General features: G+C 38.3%; 2 protein-coding genes and 1 long non-coding RNA gene across 3 annotated transcripts; all 3 read left to right on the plus strand.

Annotated features, from left to right (window-relative positions):
• Positions 1-9: 9 nt before the first annotated feature.
• LOC138595634 (uncharacterized) lies at positions 10-893 on the plus strand. Its single transcript, XR_011308555.1, has 2 exons — positions 10-47; positions 393-893. It is a non-coding gene; the product is annotated as an uncharacterized lncRNA (long non-coding RNA).
• A 1,492-nt stretch (positions 894-2,385) lies between these two features.
• Positions 2,386-4,564, plus strand: LOC138596257 (B-cell receptor CD22-like). The gene is made up of 5 exons (XM_069667882.1): positions 2,386-2,428; positions 2,696-3,067; positions 3,573-3,878; positions 3,980-4,240; positions 4,473-4,564. The coding sequence occupies exons 1-5, from the start codon at positions 2,386-2,388 to the stop codon at positions 4,562-4,564; spliced, it is 1,074 nt and encodes a 357-aa protein (XP_069523983.1).
• A 2,594-nt stretch (positions 4,565-7,158) lies between these two features.
• Positions 7,159-11,083, plus strand: LOC138596258 (B-cell receptor CD22-like). Its single transcript, XM_069667883.1, has 7 exons — positions 7,159-7,201; positions 7,469-7,840; positions 8,159-8,464; positions 8,566-8,826; positions 9,036-9,117; positions 9,815-9,854; positions 10,844-11,083. Exons 1-7 carry the CDS (start codon positions 7,159-7,161, stop codon positions 11,081-11,083), a joined length of 1,344 nt encoding a protein of 447 aa, XP_069523984.1.
• The last annotated feature ends 35 nt before the right edge of the window (positions 11,084-11,118 follow it).

Raw genomic sequence — 11,118 nt, forward strand, 5'->3', positions numbered from 1 at the left:
TTTCTTTCAGTTGGTTTAGATCAAGATGCTGCAACAAACCAGAGAAGGTGAGCTACTAGCTGAGGACAGGTTCATCATTCTTTCAACAATAAAGGAATAAAGCTTTTATTTTGAAAGAGCAACGTTTTCTGAGTGTGTGTCATTAACACTGAATAATCATACAGAAGAATTCCTTCAGAAACAACAATGTTTAGATATCCATGTCTCCATTACATCAGTGACAGGAGAATGCAATGGAGCCAAATGTCATTAAGGAGAAGTGATCTTACTTTATATTGACTGATTGGTTCACAGAGACAAACTCTCAGTGCTGCTGGTATTTCTCTTTCAGCTGCATTAAAGTCACAGCCGAGCGCTGACACCACTCCCTCTGTGTTGTGTTATTTTCACAGGAAGCAGTAGAAGCAGACGATGTGAACAGAGTCATTGAGATTCAAGCATCATGAAGGAGAAGAGGACGACATCATGTTCACCATGAATAGAATACTTCTCTATTTCTCGTCCTCTAATTCTGAATTATGAAATGGTATTACTCTGCAGCAGATTGGTGACATGAACAAAAGATGGACTGTAAATAGGACAGATGTTTTTATTCTTTAGCAGATAACTCAAATATAATATACTGCAGCTTCATCTTTACACTGTGTAGGTCTGTGCTGATTTGTGTTCTTGTTATTGTAATTCTCTTTATTTGCCTTCATGCTGTTTTCTTTGGATTCAAAATATCTAATTTTAGAAGAGAAATTAGGATGATTGAAATGAGACATTTGAGATGATGGAGGAGCAGAAAGTGTGAAAACGTTTTATTGATACATCAAAACAAACCTTTTTTTAGGGTTTTTACAAAGTTTGTTTTCCATTATATAATAAAGAAAAAGTCATTGTTCACACAATTTGCTATTTGTCTTTTTATTTGCTCCTCTCATGGAGTTAATGAATAACTCATCAGTCACTATCATTTCATCATATGAAAAGCTTGTGAGTCGGCAGGACGAGGAAAGCAGTCTGCAAAATGTTTCGTAAGTTCCCCTTGAATGCATTTGGTTGTATTTTTTGTGGTAAATAATCATGAGGATTAATATAATCCAGCTGTTGAATAATCTCTACTTTTATTGACAGGTGCACATATTACAAACATTATAACACAGTCAGCAGTTTGCTGAAAGTCCTTTAAGAGAACTTCTCATTCATTGTGAGACACATCAACTGTAAAAGCTGCAGCATGCAGTCGACTCGTCTGGTTTCCATCAGTACTTGACGTTCTCATGCTGAAGATGCTGCTGTAAGTGCAATGAAACATCAGCGTGAAAAGCTTCAGGTTTCTCACTGTGTGGTTAATGAACCAAAATGAGTCAAAGAGAAGTGGTGGAAAGTAACCTGATGAAGAGTGCTGAGAAAATACTGAGAACTTTAAGTACAAAGAGGAAGTTGTTCATTTATTCAAAATATATTTTATATGTACTGACAAGATAAGGCCTGTGGCTCACACTAAATACATGACTATATGAGTGTGTGCTACAAACTAAATATTTATATTACTGAACAATGAAAGTAAACTACCAGTTACTCATCTGGTAGAGCACGTACCATTTAAAGCTGAGTCTTTATCACAGCGGACCGAGTTCAATTCTGACCTTGTCCCTTTGCTGTCCGTCATTCTCTCTCTATCCCCCCTTAACTGTCCATCTTTAACTGTCTCTACCCATCCATCCATCCATCCATCCATACATTATCTACTCTGCACATATTGACAGCAGCTTTTCACACTCACACCTACACCTACGGGCAATTTAGAGTCACTAATGAACCTGACGAGCATGTCTTTGGACTGTGGGAGGAAGCCGGAGTACCTGGAGGGATCCCAGGCATGCACAGGAACATGCAAACTCCACGCAGAAAGGTCCACTTTGTCTGAACTGGGGTTTATACTAGGAACCTTCTAGCTGTGAGGCAACAGTGCTAACCACTGCACCGTCGTGCAGCCTCTGTCACTACCAAATAAGCCAAAACTGTTACAGCAGAAGATGCAACAAAATGTAACTTCCTCATTAACAGGGTGAGAGCAGGAAGGATGAAGACTCCTTTTAGTTCTGCAGCTTAGCAGGGAGGTTACTGGTCTGCTGCAGTTCTGCTGAAAGTCACACATTTCAAAACATTGTTTTTCTTCTTTAGCGTCTCGCAGCTTGTTTGGTAAGATCAAACGTTACTGCTTTTTATGTTTGAGCTTTTTATTTAGCTGCTTTTTAGAAACACTATACAAAAAAACATATTTCATTTCTTCAAAAGGAAAAATGCTTTGTTTAACAGATGCTTTGATTAAGACATTGAATAGTAACTTATTATCAAATCCAGGTGATGGGTGTCCTTGCAGTCCTGTGTGTGAACATGTTGACAGCCAACATGTTACTGAGTGTCTTCTCTCTTTCAGGTGAGCTGTTTGTTCTCTCACTTTTATTTAAAATTGTTTAATGTTCACAGTTTGAACTTTATGTAGAAACAAGCAGGAAAAGAAGAGCAGACAGAGTTACTTTCAACTGTTCATGTTCTGACTGCAAAGTGAAGTGTTTAACACTGATGTGTTAACAGGACAGTGAAAAAGACCAGCATGCAACACATTACCTCTTAGTTTATCATCAACATTTTCTTTGTGCAGATTTTGCTCTACATTATAATAATCATGAGTCTGGTTTTACAGATGCTACGACTGATTGTCCGTATAAATCACACCTCTTTGTTACGACACCGAAGAAGATGGACGCACTGAGTGGATCTTGTTTGCAGATCCCATGTAGCTTTAGGGCTAAACCAGAAACAGACTTCATCAGCACAAGAGAAACATTTGGAATGTGGATTAAAAGTGACAACAATCTAAACAATGCGATTTATAACAGCAGTGGGACAGTTAACACCTATCCAATGAAGATCACTGGAAACCTGAAAGAGAAAAACTGCACCACTCTGTTTTACAACTTAACCACAACATATACAAACACATACTACTTCAGAATAATAAACTGGCCATTCAGATCAACAGATGTTTGTGATCCTCTTCACATAACAATTGAAGGTAAGAGAGATTTGTTTTTATCAGTCACTTTATAATGTTGTTGTTTGTTATAAACAGTGAAATCAGTTTCTTTGGTCCGAATAGAAAACTTTTTATTGTTATTTTACTTTGTCATCAGTTTATATTAAACTGAGTCTGTTGTTACAGTTTGACATTAAAATGGTCAAATGTAAGAATACTAAATAGAACAGACTTAGACTGTTCACTTTCAAGACAGAAGTCTCGCCGTCTGTGACAGCTGCAGAAAAAGTGATGCCATTTTGTACTCCTTTTTTATTGTAAAACTTTGTCATCACTTCAAATTCTGGTTAAACACTGAGTCTGTTGTTACAGTTTGACATTAAAATGGTCAAATGTAAGAATACTGAAAAGCAGAACAAACTGTTATTTATACTTTGTTCGCTTTCAAGACAGAAGTGTCGCCGTCTGTGACAGCTGCAGGAACAAAGTGAGTACATTTAAATGTATGCCTCAGTGTAAAACATGTGTCTAATTTAAACCACAGATTCTCCTCGGAGCCCCAGCATAGAGATCTCAGGTGATGTTAAGGAGAGGGAGTCTGTCACTATAACCTGCTCAGCTTTCACTCCCTGTCCACACTCCCCTCCTAAACTCACCTGGAATCTCCAACAACACTCTCACAACAACATGGAGGAAAACACAGATGGAAACTTAACAACTAAAATCCAGGAGACCATCACTCTGTCAGACAAACATGATGGATACAACATCACCTGTTCTGCCAAATATCCTGTGAATGAAGGAAAAGATGTGAAGACAGCAGAGGAGACAAAGACTCTCAGTGTTTCATGTGAGACAACCAGAGTTTGTTGTTGGATCCTGTCAGCACATGATGATTTATGCAATGTCTGCTGTTTTTAATGAATAAAGTTAATCTCTCTTTTTCCTCAGATGCTCCTAAAAACACCTCAGTGTCCATCAGTCCATCAGGTTTGGTGTCAGCAGGTGAGCAGGTGAACCTGACCTGCTCCAGCAGAGCAAAGCCTCCTGTCAGTCACTTCATCTGGTTCAAGATCAGCAAAAATGGAAGCATGATCGTATCTGAAGGAGAGTTTTACAGCTTCACTGTGACTGATGGAGGAGTTTATTACTGTGTGGCCCTGAATGATCTCGGTAATCAGACGTCATCATGGATTAATTTAAATGATGCAGGTAAATGTAGAACTGTAGTGAATCTGCTTTATCCAACACGCTCTCTTTTCTCTTCTGTTTGCTTATTTAACCCTATAAAGCAACTTTTACAAAGTTCTTGCACCATTATGTGATACAATAAATGTAATTAACAAGTTTACACTTTTAGTCAAAGGTGGAATTAAAGTTACGGATTTTACAGAGACATAACACCTTCCAATAAGCAGCAGGTGACCGTGCTGTCTTGTTACAGGTGATCCAGAGTTTAGGGTTGTTGTCTACGTCACAATGAAGATCCTGGGAATTGTAATGCTCTGCAGTACAATCATCATCTTTGAGTGGTGAGACAAACTTTCCGACAATATGTTCATGACTTATTGGTCTCTGTACAATGTTCTTAAAACACTGAAAGTAAACTTTTATTCTTGTTTATTAATTCCATCTTCTTTCTTTCAGTTGGTTTAGATCAAGATGCTGCAACAAACCAGAGAAGGTGAGCTACTAGCTGAGGACAGGTTCATCATTCTTTCAACAATAAAGGAATAAAGCTTTTATTGTGAAAGAGCAACGTTTTCTGAGTATGTGTCATTAACACTGAATAATCATACAGAAGAATTCCTTCAGAAACAACAATGTTTAGATATCCATGTCTCCATTACATCAGTGACAGGAGAATGCAATGGAGCCAAATGTCATTAAGGAGAAGTGATCTTACTTTATATTGACTGATTGGTTCACAGAGACAAACTCTCAGTGCTGCTGGTCTCTTTCAGCTGCATTAAAGTCACAGCAGAGCGCTGACACCACTCCCTCTGTGTTGTGTTATTTTCACAGGAAGCAGTAGAAGCAGACGATGTGAACAGAGTCATTGAGATTCAAGCATCATGAAGGAGAAGAGGACGACATCATGTTCACCATGAATAGAATACTTCTCTATTTCTCGTCCTCTAATTCTGAATTATGAAATGGTATTACTCTGCAGCAGATTGGTGACATGAACAAAAGATGGACTGTAAATAGGACAGATGTTTTTATTCTTTAGCAGATAACTCAAATATAATATACTGCAGCTTCATCTTTACACTGTGTAGGTCTGTGCTGATTTGTGTTCTTGTTATTGTAATTCTCTTTATTTGCCTTCATGCTGTTTTCTTTGGATTCAAAATATCTAATTTTAGAAGAGAAATTAGGATGATTGAAATGAGACATTTGAGATGATGGAGGAGCAGAAAGTGTGAAAACTTTTTATTGATACATCAAAACAAACCTTTTTTTAGGGTTTTTACAAAGTTTGTTTTCCATTATATAATAAAGAAAAAGTCATTGTTCACACAATTTGCTATTTGTCTTTTTATTTGCTCCTCTCATGGAGTTAATGAATAACTCATCAGTCACTATCATTTCATCATATGAAAAGCTTGTGAGTCGGCAGGACGAGGAAAGCAGTCTGCAAAATGTTTCGTAAGTTCCCCTTGAATGCATTTGGTTGTATTTTTTGTGGTAAATAATCATGAGGATTAATATAATCCAGCTGTTGAATAATCTCTACTTTTATTGACAGGTGCACATATTACAAACATTATAACACAGTCAGCAGTTTGCTGAAAGTCCTTTAAGAGAACTTCTCATTCATTGTGAGACACATCAACTGTAAAAGCTGCAGCATGCAGTCGACTCGTCTGGTTTCCATCAGTACTTGACGTTCTCATGCTGAAGATGCCGCTGTAAGTGCAATGAAACATCAGCGTGAAAAGCTTCAGGTTTCTCACTGTGTGGTTAATGAACCAAAATGAGTCAAAGAGAAGTGGTGGAAAGTAACCTGATGAAGAGTGCTGAGAAAATACTGAGAACTTTAAGTACAAAGAGGAAGTTGTTCATTTTTTCAAAATATATTTTATATGTACTGACAAGATAAGGCCTGTGGCTCACACTAAATACATGACTATATGAGTGTGTGCTACAAACTAAATATTTATATTACTGAACAATGAAAGTAAACTACCAGTTACTCATCTGGTAGAGCACGTACCATTTAAAGCTGAGTCTTTATTACAGCGGACCGAGTTCAATTCTAACCTTGTCCCTTTGCTGTCCGTCATTCTCTCGCTATCCCCCCTTAACTGTCCATCTTTAACTGTCTCTACCCATCCATCCATCCATCCATCCATCCATCCATACATTATCTACTCTGCTTATTCTATTCGGGGTGGCAGGGGGCTGGAGCCTATCCCAGCTGTCATTGGCCGAGAGGTGGGGTTACACCCTTGGCTGATCGCCAATCCATCACAGGGCTGACACATATTGACAGCAGCTTTTCACACTCACACCTACGCCTACGGGCAATTTAGAGTCACTAATGAACCTGACGAGCATGTCTTTGGACTGTGGGAGGAAGCCAGAGTACCTGGAGGGATCCCAGGCATGCACAGGAACATGCAAACTCCACGCAGAAAGGTCCACTTTGTCCGAACTGGGGTTTATACTAGGAACCTTCTAGCTGTCAGGCAGCAGTGCTAACCACTGCACCATCGTGCAGCCTCTGTCACTACCAAAAAAGCCAAAACTGTTACAGCAGAAGATGCAACAAAATGTAACTTCCTCATTCACAGGGTGAGAGCAGGAAGGATGAAGACTCCTTTTAGTTCTGCAGCTTAGCAGGGAGGTTACTGGTCTGCTGCAGTTCTGCTGAAAGTCACACATTTTAAAACATTGTTTCTCTTCTTTAGCGTCTCGCAGCTTGTTTGGTAAGATCAAATGTTACTGCTTTTTATGTTTGAGCTTTTTATTTAGCTGCTTTTTAGAAACACTATACAAAAAAACATATTTCATTTCTTCAAAAGGAAAAATGCTTTGTTTAACAGATGCTTTGATTAAGACATTGAATAGTAACTTATTATCAAATCCAGGTGATGGGTGTCCTTGCAGTCCTGTGTGTGAACATGTTGACAGCCAACATGTTACTGGGTGTCTTCTCTCTTTCAGGTGAGCTGTTTATTCTCTCACTTTTATTTAAAGATGTTTAATGTTCACAGTTTGAACTTCATGTAGAAACAAGCAGGAAAAGAAGAGCAGACAGAGTTACTTTCAACTGTTCATGTTCTGACTGCAAAGTGAAGTGTTTTACACTGATGTGTTAACAGCACAGTGAAAAAGACCAGCATGCAACACATTACCTCTTAGTTTATCATCAACATTTTCTTTGTGCAGATTTTGCTCTACATTATAATAATCATGAGTCTGGTTTTACAGATGCTACGGCTGATTGTCCGGATAAATCACACCTCGTTGTTACGACACCCAAGAAGATGGACGCACTGAGTGGATCTTGTTTGCAGATCCCATGTAGCTTTAGGGCTAAACCAGAAACAGGCTTTATCAGCACAAGAGAAACATTTGGAGTGTGGATTAAAAGTGACAGCAAACTAGACAATGCGATTTATAACAGCAGTAGGACAGTTAACACCTATCCAATGAAGATCACTGGAAACCTGAAAGAGAAAAACTGCACCACTCTGTTTTCCAACTTAAACACAACATATACAAACACATACTACTTCAGAATGATAAACTGGCCATTCAGAGCAACAGCTGTTTGTAATTCTCTTCAAATAACAATTAAAGGTAAGAGAGATTTGTTTTATCAGTCACTTTATAATGTTGTTGTTTGTTATAAACAGTGAAATCAGTTTCTTTGGTCCGAATAGAAAACTTTTTATTGTTATTTTACTTTGTCATCAGTTTATATTAAACTGAGTCTGTTGTTACAGTTTGACATTAAAATGGTCAAATGTAAGAATACTGAAAAGCAGAACAAACTGTTATTTATACTTTGTTCGCTTTCAAGACAGAAGTGTCGCCGTCTGTGACAGCTGCAGAAAAAAAGTGAGTACATTTAAATGTATGCCTCAGTGTAAAACTTGTGTCTAATTTAAACCACAGATTCTCCTCAGAGCCCCAGCATAGAGATCTCAGGTGATCTGAAGGAGAAGGAGTCTGTCACTATAACCTGCTCAGCTTTCACTCCCTGTCCACACTCCCCTCCTAAACTCACCTGGAATCTCCAACAACACTCTCACAACAACATGGAGGAAAATACGGAGGGAATCTTTACAACTAAAATCCAGGAGACCATCACTCTGTCAGACAAACATGATGGATACAAGATCACCTGTTCTGCCAAATATCCTGTGAATGAAGGAAAAGATCCGAAGACAGCAGAGGAGACAAAGACTCTCAGTGTTTCATGTGAGACAACCAGAGTTTGTTATTGGATCCTGTCAGCACATGATGATTTATGCAATGTCAGCTGTTTTTAATGAATAAAGTTAATCTCTCTTTTTCCTCAGATGCTCCTAAAAACACCTCAGTGTCCATCAGTCCATCAGGTTTGGTGTCAGCAGGTGAGCAGGTGAACCTGACCTGCTCCAGCAGAGCAAAGCCTCCTGTCAGTCACTTCATCTGGTTCAAGATCAGCAAAGATGGACCCATGAACGTATCTGAAGGAGAGTTTTACAGCTTCACTGTGACTGATGGAGGAGTTTATTACTGTGTGGCCCTGAATGATCTCGGTAATCAGACGTCATCATGGATTAATTTAAATGATGCAGGTAAATGTAGAACTGTAGTGAATCTCCTGTTTTGAGGCAATCTCATCCTTTTCCTTGTTTCTGCTGCTGTGAAGCTTTGCTTGTTCATTGTGTTCATATTTTGACTATAATGTAATTTTTACAGCATTTGTATGAAACGGTTCTATAGAAATAATGGCAACATTTTTTACGTTTTTTAGTCACTTGGTTTCTTGTACTGTTTTATTAAGGAACAGAGAACTCTCTACTCTGGGGTTCAGCTCTTGGAGGGATTGTTGTCATCATACTCATCTGCCTCACGGTCTCTATCTGGTAAGTTTTGCAAAACTACGTTCCTAAGGAAATGAGTACGAGTATGCAATCTTCTGTTTCTACAGCAACAGAATCTTCACCTTTACATCTTTGTTCTGTTAGCATGACTCAAGTTTGACAAAGCTTCTTTGTTATTGTCAGTATAACCTACCTATCTTCTACAACTAGCTTCTAACCTAGATTTGGCGTGATTAATTATTAATTATTATTTTGCAGTATTTTTTTTTTTAATTATTTCTTTGTTTGTTTTGTTTTGGCGGTCTAATAAACTTGAAACCAATGACTGTATGTAAAGATGGTCGACACGTCTCCATCTGCTCTCATTGTACAAAATTGAAGCCAAAATACCCCGAGATGGGCACTGCCATCTAGTGCTGGTGTTGTTTTTTGGAGCCAGAGAATGCACAGTAAGGATCTCAGGGTGGAGCTGCTGTTCCTCCTCTACTCTGCTAATCTGGAACAGATCAGTTGCAGGAGCCGTATGTGATATTGATCGTGTATTTTGATTTTATAGTTTCACTCATGTCCCATCTGTTAACATGGAGGAGGCGGGCTTTATGACCTATACTGCAGCCAGTAAGCATGGGTCGCTGGAAATATTTTGGCTTTCCTTTTAGGAGCTAACATGTCGTCCATCTTTTTAAACAGTCTATACCTGAAACTGTATACTTATTATGACCTCTCTAATGTCCTCCAGGTGGTTTAAGTCCAAACATCAAACTCCTCAACAGACTGAGGTGAGAATAAGCTGAACTGTGTGTTGTAAGGAGATTTTATAGTATATCTGTCAACAGTGACTCTGGCCTGATATGTAAAGCATCCGTCTTTACACTCAGCAATATTTAAGAAGTTAGCGGTTAGTGGTGGGTTAAATATTAGGGAAACACAACCAATGTGACAAAACAGCCTGTAAGCATCACTCTAACACAACTATCAAACAAAAACAATTGTTTTGTCGTTTCAGTTTTGATTCAGAAAGTGTCTAAAGATAAAGCAGATTTGATTTAATCAGAAAGTTATAGATAAATGCAGCTTAAGTTTGGTTCTGACTTGAGGAAGCTGTTTCTTTATTGTCAAAGGGATCTCGATATATTCTTAAAGCATATCAGAAAGATATTTTGGCCAGACTTTAACATGATTTATAAACAAAGAGCAAAACTTTAAATTCTATTCTGTAGCTAACTGGAGGCAGTGTTAAGATTTATGCAAAGGAGGAATGTGCAGCAGCAGTTAGAAAGTCAAACTTAGCCTAGTTATAGTCTACCATAACTTTACTTGTTTATATGGTCTAAATAATACATAAAAATAATGCTCTAAACTAACAATTTCTTAAATGGAGAAAAGTTGTTATAAAATATTTACATCAAGTGACTGCCAGGTGTAACCAACAGTCAAAGATTATACTAGCTGTTCAGCGAAAAGAGTAACGTTAGTAACTTGGAAGTTGACGTTATACCGTCAACTTTGTCCTAACTGAATATCCAAATGTCAGATATGTTAGCATAGCATTAGTTCATTTTCTAGTGTGAAGTTAGAATTAAAACTAGTGTGTAAGAAGAAAACAAGTAGTCAGAGCAACCATGAGCATGAGCATGTAGAGGCTGAATAATAGAGGCCCAAGAATCAAACCCTGGGGGACTTCATTCAAATTAAATATCACTAATGGAAACAACAAGACTCTTGCATTCAAGATATGCCCTGAAAAGGTATTTGATTTATTTTTCAGAGTCAAAGAGATGGCGTGCTGGCTCTTCAACAGTCAGCCAGCGTAACAGAGGACAACATCCACTACAGAGAGATCAACTTTTCTGCACGTAAACCTGAACCCGTCTCTGTCTCAGTGCAGGACAGTGGACAGCAGCAGGATACGCTGCATGCAGAGGTCAAAGTGTCTGAGGCAACAAACAGCTTAAGACAGACTGCTGACAGCCCAGAGGACCTCTATGCTCAAGTGAAGAAAAAATGAGTATTGTTTTAACACCACATTTAGTTTAGTTTCCT

Source organism: Semicossyphus pulcher, unplaced genomic scaffold, assembly GCF_022749685.1.
Source record: "Semicossyphus pulcher isolate SPU_LCO1_2020_fin unplaced genomic scaffold, fSemPul1.0.p SCAF_18, whole genome shotgun sequence".
Taxonomy (NCBI): Eukaryota; Metazoa; Chordata; class Actinopteri; order Labriformes; family Labridae; genus Semicossyphus; species Semicossyphus pulcher.